This window comes from Muscardinus avellanarius, assembly GCF_963383645.1.
Source record: "Muscardinus avellanarius genome assembly, chromosome: 8".
NCBI classification, from domain to species: domain Eukaryota; kingdom Metazoa; phylum Chordata; class Mammalia; order Rodentia; family Gliridae; genus Muscardinus; species Muscardinus avellanarius.
In genome coordinates this window covers 64,990,309-65,017,903 of record NC_137794.1, presented here as the reverse complement: position 1 = coordinate 65,017,903, position 27,595 = coordinate 64,990,309, and the positions used below count along the sequence as shown (strand labels likewise).

The 27,595-nt window shown below is 44.2% G+C and overlaps 1 protein-coding gene across 1 annotated transcript; it reads right to left on the bottom strand.

The window, feature by feature from the left end:
* Positions 1-2,172: 2,172 nt before the first annotated feature.
* On the bottom strand, positions 2,173-27,595 carry LOC308266065 (sodium-dependent glucose transporter 1A-like; the record flags this gene model as incomplete). The annotated part of the gene is made up of 5 exons (XM_080700101.1): positions 2,173-3,167; positions 5,314-5,430; positions 6,645-6,813; positions 17,628-17,920; positions 27,583-27,595. 5 exons carry the CDS (start codon positions 27,593-27,595, stop codon positions 2,173-2,175), a joined length of 1,587 nt encoding a protein of 528 aa, XP_080556227.1.

Below are 27,595 nucleotides of genomic sequence, written 5' to 3'. Positions count from 1 at the left end.
AAGTTGGGGCAAGAGGCAAAGAGGAAGGGAAGAGAGAAGGAAAGTATTGGGCAATGAAATGGACCAAATTGTGTTATGTGCAAGTATAAACACATCACAATGAATTTGACTATGATACATAATTAGAATGGACCAATAACATTTTTAAATACACAAAAATAAAAGTAACATTTCTTCAGAGTTTGGGATATGGTTCAGTGATGGAGTGCTTGTCTAACATGCGTAAGGCCATGAGTTTAATCCCTAGGAATGCAAAACAAAAACAAAAACAAAGCTTTAAGTTTTTCAATAAAAATAGTATTATCTCCATACTTGAAAAAAATTGCTGTATTTCACTGAATTTAAGGTGCTGATTGTAAAATACAACATTATTTTATGCATATACACAGACACATGAACTGAATTAATTTTGTCACCATGTAAAGTGATCACAGATATTCAGACATGCCCTGATTTCAGAGATGTTAAAAGTGTGGGGAAAAGTTTATCTTAGAATCAATAAATTTATCACTAAAAAGGTATTTTTCAGAAAATTATTAAAAGGAAGTATATTTTAATAGGCTTTTATTGGTGCATTATAGTCTTACATCATAAAAATGAAGTATATTGAATTGGCACATATAATCAGTAGCACATTCTTAATTTTTTTGTTTCACTTCTCATTTGAAATGAAGAAGGGGTTGGTGCTTATATTAATTTTAGATATATTTTGTCTAAACCTTAAAATTTATGAATTATAGCCGGGCATGGTGGCGCACTCCAAATCCCAGCATTTGAGAGGCTGAGACAGGAGGATCGCGATTTGCAGACAGCCTCAGCTACTTAGCGAGGCCCTTTGCAACTCAGTGAGACCCTGTTTCAAAATAAAGAATAAAAAATAGGGCTGAGGGTGTCACCCAGAGGTAGAATGCCCCTGGGTTCTATCCCCAGTTTGGCAAAAAAAAAAAAGATAAAAAATAAAAAAAATTATGGATTATCAATTTGGAAGTCATCTCATTTCTATTCTAGAATCACAGGTCAGGAGATGACATAAAGAAGTGCACATTAAGCCGGGCGTGGTGGCGCACGCTTGTAATCCCCACACTTGGGAGGCGGAGACAGGAGGATCGCACAGGTTCGAAGCCAGCCGTGCTGGCGTAAGAGACCCTGTTTCCAAATAAAAATATAAAAATAGACCTGGGAGTGTAGCCCGGAGGTAGAAGGGTTCCATCCCCAGTACCACAAAAAAGAAAAAGTGCACATTAAATGTCTTAGTGTAGAGCCAGAAGGCAGTGCCATGTCTTGAAGCCAGGTCTCTTAGACCCTGATCTGTGTTTCCTTCATGGAAATAAAAAATCAAATGAGTCATTAGCATTCTTTGATCCAACCCTACAGGTAAGATAAAGTAATTGATAAAAAAAAAAAACTATTCATTTCCAAAGATTAAAGCATTTGAAACTACTCTACCCAACTTCCCAGAAAACGTATGGATGCCTAAAGATAATATTTTCAGGAAATCCAATTCACTCCTCCATGGTTTGGCTCTTTTAGGATGTTACCCACGTTCTCAAACACAATTGTCTTCTTTGGCTGGGCGTGGAGGTACATGCTGTGATCCCAGTACTTGGGGGCCAAGACAGGAGGATCAAAGCCAGACTTTGCAATTTAGAGAGACCAACAAACCAGCAAAAAAAAAAAAAAAAAAAAAAAAAAAAAAAACTACACAGTCACTTCATAGCAAACACTAATTCCATAACAAGATTCTAATGCATGACATCACTTGGTAGTTTGTGGAAGACTTTGAAAAAATAACAGAAAATTCTAAAACTTTTTAGCATTTGCTATAAATGAACCTGAAAAGTTTGATTTTCCCCCAAAATGCTGAAAAATCTACTAACATGGCGCTGTGACTGGCCTTTTTAGAAGTGGTGATTATTCAAGGAATAAGTCATCCATCTTCTCTAAGTGTTAGTCTTTTTTGTTCTGGTTTCTGGCAAGGGGTGTCACAGTGGAATCATCAGTAGTAACTGGAGAAGACTAAAAGTCATTGCATTTGAAGGAATTTGGGTGGAGGCTTTCAGTCTAGGCTTCATCAGAATACTTGGCAACGTCTCTATTACACAATGCCTCGTTATCATTCATTTCAATCACTTCCCACCCATTCCCTTCTTCTTCATCTCTTCATTCTCTTCTTTATAACCTAGAAGTATAGTATAAAGTCGTTTGGTCCTCAATCTTTCTGTTTTCTTTTCGCTGGCGATCCAGAGGCAAGGTGGCTAACTTGTACATCACAGGAAATAAAATAGTAGTACATACTGCTGACCCCAAACTGGTATACAGCACTGGTGGCAGATCTGGATACTGCACTTCAACAATTCCAATTACTGCAGGAACAGCCATCTCTCCCAGGGCAGCACCAACTACAAAAAATGCCGTAGACTTCCCACTTATGGTCGTGTACTGCTCAATCCAAGAAATACCGCTGGGAAACGCAACTGCCATCGAGGCCCCGTACACTGAGGTGGCTATCCAGAGACAAAGTGGACTCTTGTCAAAGAGCACCAGGAATAAAGAAGAAATCAGGCTGCTGATGTTGCTCAACACAATCATGGTTCCAGGCTGTAAACATGTAGCAAAGAAGATTGCCAGGCCCCTGCAGGCTGCGAAGGTCCCCCAGAAGATGGAGTTCAGCCCAGCGGCTTCACTTTCTCCCATGCCAACGTGGGTGGTTGCGAATGAAAAGATGTAAGAGCCGTATGTTACCTCGGCTCCAACGTAGAAAAAGAAGAACAGAAAAAGCAGACAGAGAAGGGTCTTGTGGTACTTAGCTCTTCGGCTTCCCTGGGCAGATGCTTTTGACTTTTCCTGCCTTGAGCTTTTCTTACAAAACAGGCCAAACATGAAAACAGAAACCACTAAAATGTAAGTGGCGATAAAAGTATAAGCCCACAGTAGGTTCATGTTGTCAGGCACTCTAAACAGAGGGGCCGAGTCGGCCTCAGGGGATCTGTTGGTGGCTTGGGGGGCAAAGTCCGGTTCTGTGTGGTTTCCCGTGGGCACTGCTGTGCCCAACACCAGCTTAGCCAGAAGTGGAGCCAGAAAGGCCCCCAAGGCAAAGCTGAAGTGTAAGGCCTGCATGTGTGGGGCTCCTTTGTCCCCCCACATGGCCAAGATCAGGACAGTCACACCTGCCAATCAGAGATGGGGAAATGAGTCAAGTTAAACACAGTGACCCAGTTCAATAAACCAGAGTTCTCTACTGTCAGAAGAAAGATAAATCTCTATTACATAACATGAGTATCATAATATTCTAAGTTATCAAACACTGTACCTGAGTCAATTCTCTGATAAAGGAACTCCATATTACTGCCACCGGAGAACTGTGTGTTATTACATTTCTTATACACGAATTTCTAGGAATAGTAAACCCTTTCCTCCTAGAGCTATTCGCAAAGGCCAACATCAGGCTAACACCAGATTGGGGAATAATATTTATGCATACATAGTTATTTCTAAATATTTTAAATATACATATTTACTAGGCAATTCTTATCAGATAGTAGCTGAATTACCAATGAATGCTCTCTTTATTTGATATTGGTAGCCACTTCAAGAATATTATTTGTAGCCAGGTGTGGTGACACACACAATCCCAGCATTTGGGAGGCTGAGACCCGAGGATTGCGGTTCACGGACAGCCTAAGCTACTGCTTAGTGAGGCCCTCTGCAACTCAGTGAGACCCGGTTTCAAAATAAAGAATTAAAAAAAAAAATAGGGCAGGGGCTGTAGCTCAGAGGTCGAATGCCCCTAGGGTTCCATCCCCAGACCCCCCCCCAAAAAAAGATTACTTGTTTACTTATGTATTAATAAAACGAATACAAAACACATATTAAGAATCTGAATGTTATAGAAAACAAGAAGACCAGCTGGGAGTGGTTGCTCACACTTGTCATCCCAGTACTTGGGAGGCTGAGATAGGAGGATCTCAGGTTTGCAACCAGCCTCAGCTACTTAGTGAGGCCCTCCAAACTTAGTGAGATCCTGTTTCATAGTAAAATAAATAAATAAATAAATAAATAAATAAATAAATAAATAAAATAGGGCTGGGGGTATAGCTCAGAGATAGAGTGCCCCTGGGTTCAATCTCCAGAACCACACACATAAAAAAAAAAAAAAAAGCAAACAAGACCTTTCAGGGTTTGTGCTTCAACTCTCTGAGCACCCACACAGTTCAAGGCCAGAGCATCATTTTTGTTAATCAGGTATTTTCTGATAAACATATGATTCTGTCCTGTAGCTTTATAACCAAACTAAAGTATTTCTATGACCTATCGAATAAGATTAGAGTGGGGAAGGAGGCCTCGGAAGCTAGACTGGACGTCAAACAAACATGTTATTCAGTAGGTCTTCAGTGTCAGGTGACACATGGTAAGAATAGAAAGAAATAGAAGTGAAAAAGTACACCCACAGGCTCCTCCCAGCTCAAAAACCAAAGTACGTTTTGTTGTTGTTGTTGCATGTGTGTAGCTCTGGGGATTAAACCCAGGGACATGCTACATCCCCAGCCCTTTTCTTATTTTGAAACAGGGCCTCACTAAGTTGCTGAGGCTGGCCACGAACCTTCAGTCCTCCTACCTCAGCCTCCCATGTACTGGGATTACAGGTTTGCACCACCACGCACGGCTCAAGGTACCTTTTAAATTGGACGGCTGCTTCCTTATTTTCATAGTCAAATGATGGTTCAAAACTTGTTTTATCTGGCTGGGCGTGGTGGCGCACGCTTGTAATCCCAGCATTCGGGAGGCTGAAACCTGGAGGATCACAGTTCGCGGATAGTCTCAGCTACTTAGTGAGCCTCTCTGTAATTCAGTGAGACCCGGTTTCAAAATAAAGAATAAAAAATAGGGCAGGAGGTGTAGCTCGGAGACTGAATGCCCCTGCGTTCCACCCCCAGACCTGCAAAAACAAAACAAAACAAAAACTTGTTATATCCTACAAAGCCATCAATTCTTTTTATACTGCAGTGATCAAATTCTCTCCCCCAAAAAAATGTCCACTGGTGTGCACAGTGATTAGCCACAGGAAGGGGAGCCTGCCCTGTTTAGAAGCTGTAACTCAACAATCTCCCAAGGAACAGAATCTTGTAAGTTCACTTCATAGTTGGCTGCTCAAAAATCAACGCCCTAATCAGGTGGTTCCAACTGGTAACCTCATGGCCCACTTAGTACTTGTGTGTCACTAGAAGGATTTCAAGTGACAGCGAGTAATCCTCTACTCTGCCATGTGGTCATAAGTCCCCCCCTCCCAGAGATGACACTGAAGGCTTCACAAACCTGTGCCCACAATGCCAACGAACCCGCCGAAGACAGACAGCACGGCAATCAGTAAGAGGACTGTCTTGCAGAGAGGAATAAGGCAGAGAGTGGCCGTGGTCACCAGCAGTGATGTCCCTGAGAAGAGAAGTTAGAGTCAGCCACGCAAAACAGCATTCATCATGGCTACCATCATCAGAACATTCCCAAACGCAAAAGAAGCTCAAACTAAAGCTGAGGACTCACGAATGGCTGAGAGGTGCGGCTTCTCTGAGTGGTCATGTGGTTTAAATTTTTTATAATGATTATAGGCTGTAAAATGTAAATATTAAAGACATGATTATGCCGGGCGTGGTGGCGCACACTTGTAATCCCTGCAATTGGGAGGCTGAGACAGGAGGATCTCGCAGGTTCGAAGACAGCCTCAGCTACTGAGTGAGGCTCTCAGCAACTCAGTGAGACCCTGTTTTCAAATAAAATATAAAATAGGTCTGGGAGTATAGCCCGGAGGTAGAAAAGCCACTGGGTTCTGCCCCCAGTACCACCAAAAAAAGTAAATAAAGACATGATTACAACTTGAATGATGATAATAATCAAACTAGAAATTGTACCACAATGAAAAGTTTTATTACAAGAGACAGGCCAAAATTTATTTAATGTTTTGTATTTCAGAACCTAAAGGAATGTTTAGATATGAGTTAACAGTGTCAAAAGGAAAAAATAAAATGGCAATTAAATATAATGTTATGGGGGAAAAAAACTTTACTAAACAAACCAATTTATGGAAGAGGGAGGGAACTAGAGATATATTTCTTTCAATCCACACTGCAAATTAGAGGGATTATTTACTTATTCATCAGAAAGAAATTATTCTCCTTGCTTCCAAAGGAGTTTTATCACATCAGCTTTCCAAAAGAGTGTGTGCAAAGCTCTGCCCTCTGTTTCCAGGGTGAGGTGGGGCAGTCCGGGATCATCACTGACATGGGGCAGCAGGGACAGAAACGGAGCCTCCCTCAGCTCACTCACCGCCCGCCGCCCTTCATTTCCATCCAGAGCCCACAGAGCCCGGGCAGGTCCCAGGAGCTCGTTCTGCCTCTGCAGCCATAAGAGATCTGCTCTATGATACACAAGCATCCTCATAGGCAGAGCCTTTTGGATAGTCAGTGTGTGACCAGCCAGTACCTAAAGTATAGTAAAGGTCGGGAAGGGTCAAGATGCTAACACACCCAAGGGCTGATCTGTTTCCAGAGCCCAGAATAAAAGCTCTGAAATGGCCAAGGTAAGAGCAGTAAACGTGGAAACCCAACCTCCGTGAAAGTCACCGTAACAGCAACAGATCAGTGTTTACTCACCCAAAAGTAAAAAATGATTCAGGTAGTCAAAAAGAAATCCACCAATAATAGAGCCACTCAGAAAGCCGGAGGCGCGCCCCACAAAAATGATAGAAAGGCTGCTGATATTTCTGTTTACATTCTTCGCCAAATCTTGAAAGGTGGGTCCTAAGATAGCAGTACTCATTCCCTAAAATTTAAGAAGATAAAAGCCTTTTACTTACAACAATCACAGTAATGTCTAAGTGGTAGCTCTTTCTACTATTAAAAAGAAAGCAAGAGGGGAGAGATTACTTAGCTCCTCATCGCTGTGACAAAATACCTGACAAAAATCAGCATAAAGGAAAGATTCATTTCAGTTTACAAACTCAGAGGCTTCAGTCTGGAGAGAGCGAGAGAGAGAATGAGGAAGGGGACAGGACAAAATACACCATTCAAAGGCTCTATCTTAGCGACCCAGGCCCTTCAACTTAATTCCTTGTCCCAAGGTTGCACCACCTCGCAGTGGGGCCTCCCAGGAGGCTGCAACCAAGCCTTCTGCGCAGTTCAGATCCAAAGCAGGGCAGGAATGACAGTGTAAGATGTGGGATTCTTTTTTTTTTTTGGCAGTACTGGGGATGGAACTCAGGGGCATTCTACCTCCAAGTGACACCCCCAGTCCTGTTTTTTATTCTTTATTTTGAAACAGGGTCTCACTGATTTGAAAAGAGCCTCACTAAGTAGCTGAGGCTACCTGTGAACTGCCATCCTCCTGTCTCAACCTCCCAAATGCTGGGATTACAAGAGTGCAACACCACGCCCGGCTTAGATAGGGGATTCTTTTTTAAATTTCACAGTCAGGGAAAAAATGTGCAATGACAATACTGTTGTTACTGGAGCTGTAGGCTTTAAAAAATATTTAACTTTTCTGGCTTTATGGTGCAATTCTTTTCCTTTATGAACAATACCTTAGAAGATTATTCTGTTTTAAAAGTTAATGAAAGCTGGACGTGGTGGTGCACACTTGTAATCCCAGCATTTGGGAGGCTAAGACAGGAGGATCGCGCCGGTTTGAAGCCAGCCTCAGCTACTTAGTGAGGCCCTTTGCAACTCAGTGAGATCCTGTTTCCAAATAAATAATAAAAAATAAGGCTGGGGGGTATAGCTCAGAGATAGGATGCCCCTGGGTTCCCTCCCCAATACGGCAAAAAAAAAAAAAAAAAGTAATGAAAGGTAACATTAAAACTGTTCTTGTGCAGTGGTGAGAGCCTGTAATGCCAGTACTTGGAAGGCTGACACAGGAGGATCACAGGTTCACCGCCAGGCTTAGCACTTTAAGAGACCTTGTTTCAAAGCAAAAATTTAAAAGGGCTGGCAGTGTAGCTTGGAGGTAGAATGCTCCTGGGTTCAATCCTCAGTACTGAAACAAACAAACAACCTATTCTTGAAATAGTTTTGTGTTTTCAAATATACTACATGAACTCACATGAGAATTTAGATGCTAGAGATTAGTTATCAAAATATTATTCAACTGGGTGTGGTGCACACTTGTAATCCCAGTACTTGGGAGGCTGAGACAGGAGAAACACAGTTTTGTGGCCAGCCTTAGCAACCTTGTGAGGCCCACTGCAACTTAGTGAGACCCTGTCTAAAAAAAAAAAATTGGACTAGGAGTATAGCTCGGACGTAGTATGCACCTGAGTTCAATCCTCAGTACCACATATATTATCCCAATGTTTTGTGTTGTTAAAATAGTAAGCTTCTGGTACACATGGTGTGCTTCCTCTGAGTTATACATGCAATTAAGAAGACAAACAAAGTCGGGCGTGGTGGCGCACGCTTGTAATCCCAGCATTTGGGAGGCTGGGAGGATCGCGGTTCGCGGACAGCCTTAGCTACTTAGTGAGGCTCTCCGCATTTTAGTGAGACTCTGTTTCAAAATAAAGAATAAAAAAATAGGGCAGGTGATGTAGCTCAGAGGTCAAATGCCCCTGGGTTCCATCCCAAGACCACTTGCAAAAAAAAAAGACAATTTAAATGTTACTAAATCTACATTTTTATTCCAAGAAATCCCAAAGCCTTTAGAGTACAATCTGTAGGCTTCCTTGAAAAATATTATATATACATGCATCAAATAGCTTTAACAATAAAATTTTACTCAAGGACAAAATATTGGGGTAAACTAAATTTGGCCTAAAATTATCTACATGGGTACCAAACTATAGCTTAATAAATCAACAAACTATAGCCTGAGACTATTTTCTGTGTGTGTGTGTGTGTGTGTGTGTAGTACTGGGATTGAACCCAGGGACATTCTACCTCCAAGTTAAACCTTTTAATTTTTATTTGAAACAGAGTCTCACTAAGTTACTGATTCTGGCCTTCAACCTATGATCCTCCCAGCTCACAAGTACTGGGATTACAGGAATGTAACATCAGAGTTTTGTAATATTTACCAGTTGCAAGGCCAACTATTTTATTTTATTTTTTTGTGTGTCATACTGGGGGTGGAATCCAGAGGCTTTCTACCTCCAGGCTATACGCCCAGGCCTTTTTTTTTTTTTTTTTAATTTTTTGGAAACAGGGTCTCACTAAGTTGCTGAGAGCCTCACTAAGTAGCTGAGGCTGGCTTCGAACCTGTGCGATTCTCTTGTCTCAGCCTCCCAAGCACAGGGATTACAAGTGTGTGCCACCACGCCTGGCAAGGCCAACTATTTTAAATGAAAGGTATAAGATCTGTTTTTGTTTATATGTTTATGTGTGTGCATGTAGAATATGTATGTGTGATGTGTGACAGATATAAGGTTTTTCATCAACTATATGATTTTCTTTATTTGCCTTCCAAGTGTTAATAACACTTTGTTAAATGAAGGAATGTTGTTTATGATGACCTCTGATCTTATTTTATTTTATTTTTGTACTGGGGATTGAACCCAGGAGCATTCTACCTCTAAGCTACCCTGCTCACCCTTCCCATTTTAATTTCATTTTATTGTGGATTGAACGCAGGGATGATCTACCTCTGAGTTAAACCACCAACCCTTTTAAAGATTTTTTTTTGTTTTTAAACAGGGTCTTGCTGTATTGCTGAGTTTCCCATGTTGATGGGGCTGTCCTCAAATCCTTGATCCCCTTGCCTCATCCTCCCAAGTGCTAGGATTACAGATGTGCGCCACCATGCATCTGATATTATTTTGATAGTGTCTTAAAACTGATATTTTTATAAACTTCCTCAAATCAAATTCTAAATTAAGTCAGGCATGGTGGCACATGCTTGTAATCCCAGTACTTGGGAGGCTGAGACAGGAGGATTGTGGTTTGTGGACGGCCTTTGCTACTTAGCAAGGCCCTCCACAATTTAGTGAGACCCTGTTTCAAATAAAGAATAAAAAATAGGGCTGGGGGGTGTAGCTGGGAGTTAGAATGCCTGTGGGTTCCAATCCTACTAACACACACACACACACACACACACACACACACACACACACACACCACAATTCTAAATTAAGTATTTTTCTTGATCTTAAATTAATTTTGGGGGTTTTACAAATGTGCTTTTGGGATATCTAAAAGGATATTTCTGTTTATAAAAGGAGAAATGCTAGGCTGATTGGGTTTATTTTATAAATTATATGGGAAGCATTGTCATTTACTAAGTAATGCTAAATTTTCTTTTAGCTATTTTTGCATAGATGTGTCATTGATATGTGTATCAGAAATGAAACATCTTATAAATAAAATTCCTTATAGTCCTAATATAATACCACCAGTCATAATTGCAATTATTATCTTTTTTTTTTTTTTTTTTTTGGTGGAACCTAGGGACTTTTCTACCTCCAGGCTATACTCCCAGACCTATTTTATACTTTATTTGGAAACAGGGTCTCACTAAGTTGCTGAGAGCCTCCCTAAATAGCTGAGGCTGGCTTCGAACCTGGGTCCTCCTGTCTCAGTCTCCCAAGTGCTGGGATTACAAGCGTGCGCCACCACAGCCCAGCTTGCAATTATTATCTTTAAATGTTGTTTTCCAAAGCCTGGCATACTGGCACACAGCTGTAGTCCTAGCCACGCTGGAAACTAAAGCACTTGAGTCCAGGAGTTTGGGCCAATGTGGACAACAAAGCAAGACCTAGTCTTGTTTTTTTTGTTTTTTTTTGTTTTTTTTTTTAAAGGCAGCCGGAAGCCGGGTTGTGATCCCCGCGCTTGGGAGGCAGAGACAGGAGGATCGCGCAGGTGCGAAGCCAGCCGCGCTGGCCTAAGAGACCCTGTTTCAAAAATATAAAATAGGTCTGGGAGTGTAGCCCTGAGGTAGAAGGGCTTCCAGGAACCCCAGTACCACCAAAAAAAAAAAAAAAAAAAGTTCAGCCGGGCGTGGTAGCGCACACTTGTAATCCCAGCATTAGGGAGGATGAGACTGGAGGATCGTGGTTCATGGACAGCCTCAGCTACTTAGTGAGGCCCTCTGCAACTCAGTGAGACCCTGTTTCAAAATAAAGAATAAAAAATAGGGCAGGGGGTGTAGCTTGGAGGTCGACTGCCCCTGGGTTCCATACCTGACCCGCAAAAAAAAAAAAAAAAAAAAAAAGCAACAGTTGCATCAATATGATTAATGAACTCTCATGAGATTTTTTTTTTATGCATGTGGCACTGGAGATTAAATCCAGGGAAGTCTACTTTCAAGCTACAACCCTAGCTCTTTTATTTTCTTATTTCAAAATAAAGTCTCACTAAGTCGCTGAGGCTGTCCTCAAATCTGTGATCTTCCCAGCTCAGCCTCCCAAACACCAGGATCACACACCCAGCTATCTCACGAGATCTTTCAATGTGGCCATTTTAAGTCTTGTAATTCATAGACAGTTAATTTTTTAATGCCACTTTCCTGAGCCACTATCAGTTTGGGTTTAAGGACGTTCTTGGAAAGGTCTCTGTCAAGTATTGGTTTCTAATAACTTTAAGATCATTCCAAGATCGGTGTGGGGACACCTGCCTGTAATCCCAATATTTGGGAGGCTGAAATAGGAGGATCATAGGTTCAAAGACAACCTCAACAAGTAATGAGATTTTCAGCAACCTACTGAGATCTTGTCTACAAACTAACAAACAAAGGGCTGGAGGAATAGCTCAGAGGTAGAATGCCCCTGGGTTCAATCCCCAGTGCAAAAAAAAATCATTCCATTGGACTGAGTAAGAATTTCCAGAACTTTAATGAAAAAGCTGACTGGCTGATAACACCAAGCTGATGTTTAACATACATCAAGCAGAACAAGAATTAATTAAATACTAAGGAAATGGCTTAGCATGACTTAGCAGATTTTTTGTTAGGTCAGCCAGTACTGAAATTGCAGAGATATGCAATTTGAATGAATTCCATAAAAATGGCCTAAGTCTCATTACTTATCATAATCTATTTAATAAACAGTGCTACATCTTTGAACTGGAGAAACAAAAGTGATATGTAAGAGATGCAGACAAAGCTGGTGGCACACACCTGTAATCCCAGTACTTGGAAGGCTGAGACAGGAGAATTATAAGTTGAGGACAGCCTTAGCAACTTGGTGAGACTCCCATCAATCTAGCGAGGGCCTATTTAAAAAAAAAAAAAAAAAAAAAAAGAGCTGGGGATGTAGCTCAGAGGTAGAATGCCCCTGGGTTCCACCCCCAGTTCCATCCCCAAATAAATAAATGAATAAATAAATAATTGTAAATCCATTGATAAGCATGTACTCATGAAGAGCTTGAATTGCTGTCTTGTCTTTGTTATATCTTTAAATATTCTGTGAATAAAAGGTGCGAGACATATGGAAAAGACTAAATGATCCATATTATGAAGAAACATTGGTGGGTGACTGTTCTAAAATCATTCAGATGACTTATAACCAGTGTGTGTTTTTTAAGCCCATAATTCTATCTCAAGTGATACGTTTCCAGGAGCTGCTGCACTGTTTGAACACTTGGGACTTCACCCCCTTGCACCTTCAGAGCATATTTTCTAGTTGTGTAGAAGCTCTCCCGTGCAGAAGGCTGGTGCTGTAACAGAAACTATGGAATTAGAAAACCTGTGTTCCATATGGAGCATTCCTGGAGCAATCCCCAAGAAGGGGGCGCTCACTGCACTGTACAAGATATAAAACAGTGCGGGGTGTGGTGATACATGCTTCTAATCCCAGTGTTTGGGAGGCTAAGACAGGAGGATTGCAGTTTGTGGCCAGCCTCAGCTACTTAATGAGGCCATTTGCAACTCAGTGAAATCCTGTTTTAAAATAAAGAATAAAAAAATAGGTCTGGGGGTGTAGCTTAGAGGTAGAATGCCCATGGGTTCCATCCCCAGTACCAAAAAAAAAAAAAAAAAAAAAAGTAAAACAGTTAAATAAAGTACTACAAACACAATGGTAGCTTTAGGCAAAGCTCACTCAGTTGCCTGGATTGCCATAGTCAAGGCAATCAGCTCCGCTCCCACTGGAGAACACAGAGTGACCCCTTGTGAAATAGCTCTTGGAAGGCTTTTGCTGGCCTCCTACTATAGTAGAACTTTACACATTTACCACTGTAAATTCTGGCATGACTCAGTAGTGAAAGGCTTTCTTCCATGCATTATATCAAAACAAAGTCTCCACTCCATACTCTTCAATGACGGCCACAGCTCTTGTGACCTGCAGCCTGGAGAGTGGCTCTCTGGGAAACAACCCCAGAAATTTATGGCCCTTGACTCTATGGAAGTCACCGTGCTGGGTTTTTCTCTGCAGCAAAATGTCAGAGCCTCGGATCTGGCTTCTACATCTCTCAGCTCCAACAAGCCGCTCCAGACCCCTGAAACTGTGCACCTGTTGGGGACCTGAAGGTAAAACTGACCAGGGGGGTTTCTCTCCAGAGGCCCAGGACATCCTAGATGTGGAAGGTCATGGATCAAGACTTCTCTGCCATCCCAAAGCCTGATCTTTGCTCCTTTCCTCTATTTTCTGCTGGCCTAATCCCCTCCCTTTGCTTAAGAGAAATACAAAGGACCGTGACCTGCGAATGGCTTTAGCAAAGGCCAAGGCTACTGCAGCAAGAGACCAGAGCAATGGCTGGGTTTGTGGCCAAGGCCCCCAGGTCCAGCAGTTGCACTGTGATGCTCCAAGATCCCAGGGTCTCACCTCGAAGCCCCTCAGGAGGGTGGAAAGCCAACTCCACTGCCCCCTGCTGCAAACAGCGCCCGAGCCTCCCAACCACAGCCTAAGTACTGCTAAATACAGAAAACCTCAAAATGTCTATTTCCTGCACGCCAACCTGGGGATACCTGTGTGGTTTCAAGCCATCCTTTGGATGTGTCCCTGCATCCAATTTGGTAAGATCCTTTTCCACTAAAGGAAGTTATATATGCTCAAAAATGAGGCTCTGTGCCTCCACTTTTCCTACTAGACTTTGTTCATAGCTTTGTAGACCTCCTGGAGAACACATTTGACAGACCTCTGCTCAGACTCCACTGGGGGGCGCTCTCGTCCAGCCTCAGGGGCCTCTCCTGGGTGTGTGGGGAAGCTGTCTCCTGCCTTCTGCCTGGGGCTGGTTTGGATCTTGCTATTTGGTTGGGCTTCCTCCTGCCTGCTGAACAGTTTTCCTGAAAGTTCTCATACTGCCCATGTTCAGAGGCCAAAGCAGTTCATATCCCAAAGTAGTTCCAAGCTTGAAGGAGAAAAACATGTTAGCTTTAGTTCCCACTAGGAAAATTTCTAATACGGTCCTGGGTGCCTCTTTATGGCAGCAGTGGGGTGCTGGTTGTATGGAATTTGAAGTGAACACATTAACTGGGGGAAATTTTGGATCTTCTCAATTTCCCAGGAGTACAGAAGAGTATATGCAAGCCACTCTCTGAAAAGTGGAAGATAAATGCATTAGCCAAGCACAGAAAGGGACATATGTTTTCTCTAATATCCTCTAGTGAGGGAGTATTGGGGATACCAGAGGGACTCCAGATAATGGTGGGGAAACCTCAGTGAAGCTATGGGGGAAGGGTGGGGGAGGAAGAGGGCTGAGGTTAATTAATGGAAATGCTACCTGAGACTATATGTATGCATGTGAATATAACATTGTTAACCTGGACACTTGGTATTGTTGGGAGGGAAGGAGGGAAATGGGGAGGTGGGAGCAGGGGGAGGGCACCAAGTGCTGTGTGAATGTATACCATTGTCAACATGATCTACATTATGATGTGAGAATATAGTGCACCAATTATATATATTTATGTTGGCGCCAGGTATGTTGGCACATGCTTATAATCCCAGTACTTGGGAGGCTGAGACTGGAGAATTGCAGATTTTTGGCCAGCCTCAACAACCCAGTAAGGACTTCTGCAACTTAGTAAGACTCTGCTTCAAAACAAAAATATAAAATAGGGCCGGGGGTGTAAATTATAGGTAGAGCGTCCCTAGGTTCAGTCTCTAACACCACACACATACACATAAAAGGTAAGGTGACAAAGTTTAGCTATATCTCAACCTTTGCCCCCATTGGGGGCTTCATCTGGTACTGAACAAAACTGAAAGCTGTGCTCAACTTTCTCTTGATTATTCTACTACAGAAAAAGTAATTAAGAAGGTGGTCTGGGGGTGGTAGGTATAAGTCAGCCAGTTGTTAGAGTGTGGGCTTCGTGTACATGAGGCTCCGAGTTCAAACCCCAGCACCAAAATATTAAGGATGGCTGCTGATACTATTTCTTTACACACGGCCACTGAACACACCTCAGGGGAACACAGGAGATGATCCCGGAACCCCTGCTGGAAGGCATCCTGGGTGCTGGATGTCCAGCCTAGCTAGCTCAAGGTTCTCTTCATGGCTAACTACAAAAATGGACCCCTGCTAAGAAAGGCCATTTTTCAGCCATCTCTGGTCCTTCATTGCCACCATGCTCAGAACAAAAATTGTTACAGTTTTGAAGAAGATGTTATGGTTTGGGAAACTGTCCCCAGGGACCTTTGTTAGACACCCCTGGGAATAATTCCCCCCCCCAGGAAAAAAAACAAACCCGCAGACCCTTGTCCTGAGCTAAGGATAGATATGCAATAGCCTGGACTCTTGCTGAAGATTTAAAGGGGTTTATTAAATAGCTAGAAATACAGAAGATAGTTACAGCCTCATGTTACCGAGGGGGTGCTTTGAACTAAATCACTGAAGTACAAAACACAGAACAGACTTTTTATATAAGCCATCCCCCATCTTGTTTCACTTAATTCTGACATAGAAAAAGTCCCTGTAAGGTTCCTTCCCTTACTTTCCCCGCCAAGGTGTGACCCTCCTCCTCCCATCCTAGCTAGATAAACCAATTATTATGTAAACGTGTCTTTAGAATGAGAATGAGGAAGTCCTAGTTCCCCTCTCCTATTGACTTGCTAATTACCTTTAGCTAGGTTAATTTACATTGGAATAGTTGCCTGGTTCTTGGCAGAAACCAAGTCCTTTTACAGATCTGCCCCTCACCCAATTTTTGAAATATATTTATTAATAATCAGAGCTTCCTCAAACCTTCCTAGGCCATTCCCAATACTGGTACAAAAACTATGACCAATTGCACTCAAATACTGTTGAGCACTACTTTTGGTGTAAGCTTGGATTATTTGATTTTGATCAGTTGGGGTCATGGAGACACCTACTCAGCACGGTAGCTTGGCCTCTTGGAATGACCTTCTAGGGCCATCATAATAGTCTCCTGCTGTGTTGTGTCCCCTCAAGAGTCATAAATGCTTCTACGCAGCCCTCGCCCACACAGCCGATGGGGCAATAAAATATATAGAAAGCACGAAGAATCATCCAACTAACTTGTCCTTCTAAACTGTGGATTCTGTATTTAGACCAAATTGGTTAGTTATGATGGTGCCAACTTGTCAGTGCCCAAAGTTTCCATCAGTTTCTGAAAGCTGACTAAAAGGAGGAAGTTTCTAATTAAATGTGGCCTCAAGCTGCCCTTTGTGTGTAGGGAACTGAAACATCCCTTATGCAACCTGAGCGCGTATCCTTGGAATAAGTAGTTGAGTAACCAAACTGCTTGGAAATGTGCAGAGACGGCAACAGAGCTGCCGCCTGTCAGGCTGCCTCTGCAGGGCACCTCTTGTTCGTCTCCTGATAGGGCTGCCCATGTTCCTGGGGAGAGCTTTCAGAGCTTTTACTGCTTCAGGTGCTGCCTGGTTCCTGACTCATTTCTTTGTGCAAAGAAACTGCTAGAATTGGCCAGACATCGTGGAAGTATGGAGAAGGTTTAGAAGGTTGAGATAGGGGGTCACAGATTTGAGGCCAGCTTCAGCCACTTAGCAAGACCCTCAGAAATTTAGCGAGAGCCTGTTAAATTTTTGTTTTGTTTTGTGGTACTGGGGGTGGAACCCAGGGGCTTTTCTACCTCTGGGCTATACTCCCAGACCTATTTTATATTTAATTTGGAAACAGGGTCTCACTAAATTGCTGAGAGCCTCACTAAGTAGCTGAGGCTGGCTTCGAACCTGTGCGATGCTCCTGTCTCAGCCTCCCAAGTGCTGGGATCACAAGCGTGCGCCACCACGCCCATAGAGCTTGTTAATTTTTTAAAAAGTAAAATAGGGCTGGGGGTGTAGCTCCGAGGTAGCATGCCTCTGGGTTCAATCTCCAGTAATAGTGAGAGGGGTTCCTGGCTTGCCACTTAGGGAGCTGTGTGAGCCCTCGATCATGTCTTCAGTGGTCTATTTCCCTATCTGCAAAATCAAGCGTTTGGCTGAACTTGGTCAAGCCACCAGGAAGAAGAAATGTCAGAAAAGCACTTTTCTGTGTGGTGATTTAGGGTGCAGAGGGCCGAGGCCAGAGACCCAGAGGCTAGAAGATCTCTTTCGTCTCCCAACGCACCAAAGAGTCCAGAAAGGTTTGTTGCAGTTGGAAACCATTAGGCAAATCAATTCGGCACTTGTCAGTAACCGTGGCTCCAGCTGTGCCTGTTTCAGATGACTAGACCGAGGCCCAGGCTGATTAACCGAGGAGCCCACGGACGCACTGCGCGTCTCCGGCTTGGGAGAGTTGCAGCCCCGCTCTCACCAGCCCCAGGAAGACCGCAAACAAGATCCCGGTGATGAACCAGCGCAGCACCCTCGGCCCAGGGCCGGCCGCCGCCTCGGGCTCCTTCTCCTTCGGTGCCTCGGCCCGGGGGGGCTTCACCCCGCGCGACTCCGCTTGCGGCTCCAGCGTGGCGGCTCCGGGATGGGGCTCGCTGCCCCGCGCTGTCCGCCTGGCCCTTGGAACTCTGAGCCGCTGGCCCTCCAGGCCCGGAGCTCCCTCCTGCTGCCGCCTCCCCCAGGGTCCACCTCGGGTCAGTGCCTCGAGAAATCGGACTTTAAACCATCACAACTCCCGCACAGGTCACGGGGTAGAAATGAGGCCTCGCGCCCACTAGGACCCAGCCTCCAACCTGAAATTACGATGGTTGCCTTGGAGACCCGGCGACTCCCTGGTGCCTCGTCACACCTGTCTTGAACCCGAGGACACCAGACACTTGACCTGGTCACGGAGACCTGAGGCTACAGCTTCTCTACAAGTGAATCAAGGGATAAGATGAGACCAAACCGTTTTAAGGCGATCCAGCCAAGAACTGCAAGGTGGGACCTCAAGCCGGGGAAGGAAGGGAGTACAGAGGTCTTGGCCTTAAAATCACCCAGTTCCAGCCCTGGTTCCCTGGACGGCTGAGGTCTCTCCATCTGTAGTCCGTTTCTCACTCCACAAACATTGTTGAACCTCCTGTGCACGTTTTTCTTATTTTCTAATTTCCCTTTTTATTTTCTGTGTCACACATGCGCGCGCGCGCGCGCACACACACACACACGCGCGTTTTAAGATGTACTATCTCAATTAATTCCCACACCAACTCTCTGAATTTCACTCACAGATAGAAAGATCGAGTCATCGAGAAACAGCTTGCCCAAGGCCAGTCATGGACAGTGTAACAGTAGCCCAAGAAACAATTTAGTGTCCAAAGCGGCATTTTCAAGCACACAGCTGCCTCAAATTCCTGCAGATAATTCCCATGTAGTGAAGCAAAGTATTGGTTTGCCCTGTGGCGGAGCTAAAATGAGCCTGCTAAGATGAAAGGCCGTATCTTCTTTAACTGGTGGTACTGGGGGTGGAACCCAGAGGCTTTCTACCTCTGGGCTATACTCCCAGACCTTTTTTAAATTATTATTTTATTTGGAAACAGGCTCTCACTAAGTTGCCAAGAGCCTCACTAAGTAGCTGAGGCTGGCTTCGAACCCGTGCGATCCTCCTGTCTCAGCCTCCCAAGCCCGGGGATTACAAGCGTGCGCCACCACGCCTGGCTTATCTTTATCTGAATCCGGCTTTGTCTCCCTTCAATCTTGAACCAAACTGACCAGCCTCAGAATGTGATGTGAAGGTTTGTAATTTCTCCTAAAAGTCCCTTTCCACCGAAGGCTCTTCCTTCGGCTCCTCAGCTTAGGCTCCAGGTCATAAACCTCAGCATCATCGCCCATGGCATCCCAGCCCCCAGCCTCAGCCTTCCCAGTTTACCTTGGAAATAGCTCTTGACTTGCTTTCAACTCCTCATTCCCACTCTTCACTTCTTGCTTAGACTGTAGCAAAAGCTCTCAGGTTGTTTTCCAAAGGGCTGGTCTTGAAATTGTCAAGGGGGCTTTTGGAATATCAAGGTGATATAACAAGACCTTAAGATGTAGAGTCAAGCCGGGCGTGGTGGCGCACGCTTGTAATCCCCGCGCTTGGGAGGCAGAGACAGGAGGATCGCGCAGGTTCAAAGCCAGCTGCGCGCGCTGGCTTAGGAGACCCTGTTTCCAAATAAAAATGTAAAAATAGGTCTGGGAGTGTAGCCCGGAGGTAGAAGGGCTTCCAGGAACCCCAGTACCACCAAAAAAAAAAAAAAAAAAAAAAAAAAAAGATGTAGAGTCAGGCTTGGGAGAGAGGTAGCACTTGGAAGTAAATTTTATTTTAGCTGACGTAATATATGCAAACTGATGGGATTTTTTTGTTTGTTTGTTTGCAGTGCCTGGGATTGAACCCAAAGCCTCACTCAGGTTAGGTGAGCACTCTCTGTAAATTAATTACCGACAACAGGATTTATGCTGAGGTAAAAGGAAAGCAGGAACAAAGCGCTACGGAACACATGGAAGGGAGGAATTAATCCCACCGGGGGGAGCTCTGGAATGTTCCACAGAGAAGGTGACATTTCATCTAGGTCTTTGAAGGGTACAGAGAATTTGCTATAGAAATGGGTATTCTGAGTGCTGAGCAACTGTCGGTGCAAATGCATGGTGGAATGAGGGCACAGAGAGGCTGCCAGGCAGGCCGTGAGGAATGCCGGGAGGCCACGCACACAGAAGAGGCGGATACAGCTCCTGCTTCATAAAGTCACAGACCAGCAGGGGCCACTGGTAACCAACACGTCATCAGACAAAATGTATACAGTGCTAAGTACAATGAGGTAAAATGCAGTGGCTTGATTTAAGAAAATCTGTTTTCAAATGTTTGGAAGGGTACGTTTGAAAAAAAAGTTTGGTGTGGTTGAAATAAAAAGTGTATGAAAGAGAGTAGAAGATGATGTGAAACAGGTAAATCCACATTGTCAGGAGCTTTTTGTTTGTTTGTTTGTTTGTTTGTTTGTGGTACTGGGGATTGAACCCAGGGCTATTATTTTTTTATTTTGAAACAGGGTCTCACTAAGTTGAAGAGGGCCTCACTGAATTGCTGAGGCTGGCTATGAACCTGTGGTCCTCCTGTCTCGGCCTCCCATGTACTAGGAGCCACCACGCCTGGCTCTGTAAGGAGCTTTGAATGGCATACAGAAGAGTTTGGACTTGAGCAACTCACTTCTATTGGCAAATTAAGATTTAACACAACCCAAATCGTTTTCTAGGAATATCAAGCCACAGTCATTTATCTGTATCCCCTGACGCTAAGCTTGCCTTGTTGTCCTCTTGCCCCCACTTCTGTGGTGCCCCCCCCCCCCCCGCACCAGGTCCTCTTGGAGGATTCTGAGATCCGGCCTTGAGATTTCTCCTTTGCTGTCTCTTCAATTTGTCACCAACTCCTGCCAATTTTGCTTGTATGAATATTTCTAAAATTAGGCCTTCTCTGTGTCAAAAGGCTAAATTAAAGCCGGGCAGAGTCTGAGACCAGAAGATTGTGGTTCAAGGACAGCCTGAGCTACTTTGTGAGACCCTGTTCCCAAATAAAGAATAAAAAATAGTGCTGGGGGTGTAGCTCAGAGGTAGAATGCCCCTGGGTTCCATCCCCAGACCAGGGGGGGAAAAAAAGGCTAAATTATATGTTTAACTTAAATATATAATCGACTTTTACTAGCAATTGTAAACTTGGAAAACCTCTAAGTCTATAAAACAGAATGGGTGTTCAGATAAAAAGCTGAGCTGGAATTTGGCTTTCTAGGCTATAAGGGGCTGAAAAAAGCAGAAATAGGAAAGAATCATGGATTGGTCCCTTCAAAGACACTTTTATCATAGGGTTAAAACCGAGGAAGCTGGGCGTGGGGGCATACACTTGTCATCCCAGCATTCCAGAGGTGGAGAGTAGGAGAGTTCAGTTCCTGGACAGCTACTTAGGGAACACCTTTGCAGCTCAGTGAGACTCTGTTTCAAAAAATAAAAAGACTAGCAGGGTGTGGTGGTGCACACTTGTAACCCCCATGCTTGGGAGGCGGAGACAGTAAAATTGCGCAGGTTCAAAGCCCGCCTTTCTGGTTTAAGAGACCCTGTTTCCAAATAAAATATAAAATAGGTTTGGCAGTGTATCCCAGAGGTAGAAGGGTTCCATCCCCAGTACCGCAATTAAAAAAAAAAAAAAAAAAAAAAGACAGGAGGATCCAGGTTCACAGACAGCCTCAGCTGCTTAGTGAGGCCCTCGCAACTTAGACCCTTTTTCAAAATAAAGAAAAAATTGGGCCGAGGGTGTAGCTTAGAAGTAGAAAGTTCCTGGGTTCAAACCCCAGCACCACAAATAACAGTAACAACAACAACAACAACAATAATAATAATAATACTAGCCGGGCGTGGTGGCGCACACTTGTAATGCCAGCATTCGGGAAGCTGAGACCAGAGGATCGCAGTTCGCGGACAGCCTCAGCTACTTAGTGAGGCCCTCTGCAACTCAGTGAGACCCGGTTTCAAAATAAAAAATAAAAACTATGGCAGGGGCTGTAGCTCAGAGGTCGAATGCCCCTGGCTTCCACCCCCAGACCCTCAAAAAATAATAATAAATAATAAGAGTGAAAATAAAATCCAATTTCATCTGTCCCTACCCACCTCTCTTCTTTTTTTCTCTATTTCCATCTCATTATTTACATTCCCACATCAGAACTGCTACTAGTTCCTCACACATAACATATTTCTCTCCCTCTACCTTGGTCCCCTGCCTGAAATGCCCCCTTCTTTCACTGCTGCAGCAGAAACTGCCAGCTCATGGTCAGAGTCCTCCTGCCTGTCTTATGTAATCAGGCTGTAACCCAGCGCGTGGCTGGCAGCTCCACTCAGTGTCTCAGCCAAATTTGCAACTAGGGAAGGGAGTAGAATGTGAGGCGCCGGATGGATGGTCTTCCATGCTTCCTCCTCCTTCCCTGAAGGTTTGGAACCTGAACACGAGTGCAACAGTCTCATCCATGCGGTTGATTGCAAAACCCCAGAGACCTGAGGACCCACTGAGTGAACGAGCAAGGGTCCTGTGTGGTACATGGGCAGAGCTTCCTCACCCTGCCTGCTTTCTCTATTATCTGTTACACTGCTATTTTGTGCTTACAATAGCTTAGTAATCATACCTGCCTTACTTCTGCCTGTCTTTTTGATAATCATATTTTAAGGAATGTAAGAGAAAGACTATTCTTGTATATTAATACTAATAGTTACATTTACTGTTGCTCATTTCTTTTTGGGGGGAGGGTCACAAGGAAATTCTACTTCTGAGCTACACCCCCAGCCTTATTTTTATTTTATTTTTTTGTTTTGAAATAGAGCCTCATTAGGTTGCTGAGGGTCTTACTAAGTGGCTGCGGCTGGTCTCGAACCTGTGACCCTGCTCTCTCAGCCTCCCACATACTGGGCTTAAAAGTCTGCACCACTACTCTTTGCATGAAAGGCAATTTCCCATTTCATCCCGAATATTGTGACACATAGTTGTTCAGACTTTGAATCCTATTAAAATTCTCCTCTGGAGAATTTTTTTTTTTTTTAATGCATGTGGAGATTGCAAGCTTTGTACTGGCTTCTGTGAGTGATGGTTCTAATCTCAGTTCAGTTTTTAAAAGTCTTCGCTATGCAACTCTCATGCAATCTTAAACACACAATTCTCAGGGTTAGACAGAGACGTGGGCCACGGCCTCGCTCTTAGATTAGTTCTGAAAGCCATCAGTACGCTGCTTTGGGCTTCTCCCACACAGGTACAACTCAGGGGTAAACTCAGGACTTCTGTGGGTGTCTGTACAAAGCCAGGGATGGTCTCGAGCTTTCCCTTCTTCCTTCTGACTCATTTCCCAACTTTCAAAAACCCTTTTTCTCAGTTCCTTGGGCCAGAAAGATGGAATCTCTATCATTTCTAACTACCTGTGCCACCTACATGGGCTCTCTCTTTGGGACAAAGCCATCAAGAAAAAGAAGACCCAGTGAACTTGTCCGTTTGCAGGTTTCTTCTCTAAGCTTTGACTCCTTTCCACAGTCCTTTACTTTCAGAATAGCTGCTATTTGCCAGGCATGGTGGCGCACGCTTGTAATCCCAGTGCTTGGGAGGCCGAGACAGGAGGGAGCACAGGTTTGCAGCCAGCCTCAGATACTTAGTGAGGCCCTCCAGAACTTAGTGACATTCTATATCAAAATATAGAATAAAAAATAGGGCTGGGGGTGTAGCTTGGAGGTAGAATGCCCCTGGGTTTAATCCCCAGTATCACAAAAGAAAAAGAAAAAGAAAAAGAAAGGAAAGAAGGAAGGAAAGAAATAGTAAAAATTAGGGCTGGGGGTATAGCTCAGATGTAGAATGCCCTGGGTTCAATCCCTCATAACACACACACACACACACACACACACACACACACACACACACACCCAGAATAGTTGCTATTAGTATTTTGTTATGCATTGCTAGTACAATCATTGGAGACAGATGGGTTGAAATAGGCTTATGATGCCAAACCAAAGCCTTTCCTAGTTTTCAAGAATCAGTATAAACTAGCATGGTGGCACACACCTGTAATCCCAGTACTTGGGAGGCCGAGATAGAAGGATTGCAGTTTCAAATACACACACACACACACACACACACACACACACACAGATTCAAAATAATCTTTCCAAGAGAGCCATCCTTTTTTATCTATCGTATAATGTCTAATTCATGCTTCAAGCGCAGGGGGAGAACTAGTTGTCACCATGCCACAGGGTGGAACTGTTAACCCGGTGGGGTGAGAGGCGGGTCCTAGCACTCACCTGCTCCATGAACACTCAGAGTCAACTTGGCAGGAAAATAGGTTTTATTCAAAGCTGGCTTTGAAGGAAGATAGAAGAAACTTTTATTCATTCATTTATTCATACTGGGGATCGAACACAAAGGCATTCTACCTCTGAGCTATCTTCTATTTTGAAACAAGTTCTCACTAGAGAGCATGTTTCAAATCACCATCTTCAGAGACTCAGGATGAAGACAGCTTTTAGAAGAGGCAGGAAATTACATGTGCAAATTTAGACAGCTGGAGGACCTGTCAATCTCAGTTTCCTTGAAGTCTTAGGTGGAGGCGAGGGCTGCCCTTCCTTCTGCATTTACACTCAGTGGGAGGAAATGCAGAAGAAGTTCATCGTTCTTCCTTTTTTTTTTTTTTTGAGGAACTGGGGATTTTTTTAAAATTAATTTATTTTTTTAAATTGGTGCGTTGTAGCCGGGCGTGGTGGCGCACGCTTGTAATCCCCGCGCTTGGGAGGCGGAGACAGGAAGATCGCGCAGGTTCGAAGCCAGCCGTGCTGGCGTAAGAGACCCTGTTTCAAAAATATAAAATAGGTCTGGGAGTGTAGCCCGGAGGTAGAAGGGCTTCCAGGAACCCCAGTACCACCAAAAAAATAAAATAAAATAAAATAAATAAATAAATAAATAAATAAATAAATAAATTGGTGCGTTGTAGTCATATATCAATCACATTGGAGTACAAGACTTGAGAGGATATACAAGCACACATCATCCAATTAGCCCTCATCCAGCCCCCATCCCATTCCCTCCCCCTCCCTCGATCCCATGCTTGTTTGGTGATTAACTTTGATACATTTGTTTATGTACCTCCTGCGTTTTAAAGAGGCTCCATCCTCCCCTATTCCATACCCTCTGATTGGTCACCTTAATTGCTTCACTATAGGGCCCTTTCTATAGCTCGACCTCTTCCTATTGCCCCTTTCCTCCTAGTTATTGCTGATTAGGGGAAGCGTCTGATTTATATTTTCTGCGATATTTCTCTGTGCATGCCGCGTTGCAAGTACCGATCCCACTCTTGACGGCCCCAGTAGTGGCCTGGCTACCCGGTGGACTAATCCAGACCTCGCTGGCTCAAGCAGCGGCCTTGCCTCATGGGAGGCCCCGATTCTGGTCTCGCTGGCCCCCACACCAGCCTAACCCCTCAGCTGATTTCGATCCCGGCCTCAGAGGCCACAGTAGTAGCTTTGCCTCATGGCAGGCTGCGATGCTGGCCATTGGCCCCGGGACCGGCCTAACCCCTCGGCAGGATTCTGATCCCGGCCTCGGAGGCCCCGGCACCAGCCTAGCCTCACGACAGGCTCCAATGATGGCCTAGTTGGCCCCAACCCCGGTCTAACCCCTGGGCAGGTTCTGATCTGGCCTCGGAGGCCTCAGTAGCAGCCTTGCCTCACAGAAGGCTCCAGTACCGGCTGCTGGTCCCGGCACCGGCCTAACCCCTCGGCAAGCTCCGATCCCGGCCTCGGAGGCCCCAGCACCGGCCTCGCCTCACGGCAGGCTCCGATGCTGGCCGCTGGCCCCGGCATCGGCCTAACCCCTTGGCAGGCTCCGATCCCAGCCTTGGAGGCCCCGGAACTGGGGATTTTTAACCCAGGGGCATTCTACCTCTGAGCTATACCCTCAGCTCTATTTTTATTCTTTATTTAGAAACAGGGTCTCACTAAGTTGTGGAAGGCATAAGTAGCTGAGGCTGGCCATGAACCTGCTATCCTCCTTTCTCAGCCTCTCAGGTACTGGGATCTTTCTCCTCCCCTCCCTTCCCCTCCTGTCACCTCTTCTCCCCTCCCTTCCTCTCTTCTCCTCTCCTCTCTCTCCCTTCCTCTGCTTTTCTCTCTCTCTCTTTGGGGATGATGTAGGATAGAAGAAACAAGTAGGTAGAAAGGAGACAGACAGGAAGGAAAAGTAACATTTAACTTTAATGTAAGAACCTGGAGCTGAGGTGCTTCAGCCTCTAGTCCACAAAACAGTTCTCTTTCCCAGGCCTGACTCTCCCAAACTCCTGGGAAACCTGTAGATCCTACAGTTAACAGTATTTCCAAGAAACCTATAATTTAGGAGGAAGGATCTCAGGTTCGGGCTAGCCTCATCAATTTAGTGAGGCTATCAGCAACTTAGTGAGATTGTTTCAAAATAAATAAAAAAAAAGACCGTGGAAGGGAGGCTAGCCTCAAACCTATAATCCTCCTGTCTCAGCCTCCCAAGTAGTGGGATTTCAGGCATGTGCCACCATGCCCAGCTCAGTACTATTTTGTACTTAGTCCCTTCACTTTAGTAATTTTTCTTTCCCTCCCCCCCAAGGAATTCCATAAATATAATCACAAAGGCTTAAAAGAATGTGCTTAGGTTTTTATTGCATTACTGAGAATACATTTTCCTACAGTAAAATATTCTTATTCTCCAAATGATTACATTATTTGAAAGTCGATTATATATTATACTCTTTAAAAAGAAACATACAAATTTTAAAAAGTCAAGTAGTAAAATACCACATACTAGTCAAATCCAGCATGATCACTTGGCATCATGATGTTCTTAACAAACTAGCGCCCTGTGAGGGAGGGCGAGAAGCTGCGCGCACTGCGCACACACACAGCGGCGTGTGTGGGACAACTTGGTTTTGATGCCTAAGACAAAGTGTTTTCCCCAACTTTCAAAACATGAGAGCAATTTGAAGTTTTTTAGGAAAAAACAAAAACATTAACTTGACGTGAAAATGTCAGGTTTAACTAAGATACACTTAAAACATCGACATCTCTCTCTCAATACTTCTGGGTTCCATTTGTTGCAGCTGTAACGCTCAGGCTAAAATGCACTGGTGGAAGAATAAACTGATTAAAACACAGATCCATGAAGATTGTGCAGTGCCTTTACGGTCCTTCCATTTCTCAACCACAACTTATTAGTAATTACGTTGTCATTTCTGATCAGTAAGCAGCCATCCTCGGTTAACAGTGACTCCAGCGCACGGTTAGGAGCACGATGGTGCACGTCACTTTCTTAATTTATTTTTATCAAATCCTCACAAAATTCAGTTAAGGCAGTCTCTAAAAGAGCGGGATTAAATTAAGGCCTGTGATCCCCAATATACCTACTGAATCCTATTTACAGGAACGATAGGACTCGGAGACCCACGTGTAGTTTTAAATGGGATTTTGGGGACGACGCAGCCACCCATAACCAAGTGCTGGGCCCTTGACCAACTACTGGGCTGAGATCTGCTGACTCACCGGATGCGGTTCTTACTAGTTTACATCTCTGAGCGAAGTCTGAAAGGTGAAGCTGTGAGGCACCGAGGCAATATAAAAATATAACTGAGTAACCCATTACCCAAGTTTCAAGAGAGGTGACTTCAAACACTCTGATTTCAGCCTGAAAAATAGCTAGTTACCATGCTTAGATGTCTACTTAAGCAAGCTCAATAGAAAGTTATCACATGAGTATTTTTTTCACATCCCCTCAGTTACAGAAATCACTCTGTGCTAGAAACATGGACAAAGGACTTTTTCTTTAAAATCATTACCTTTGGGGGCCAT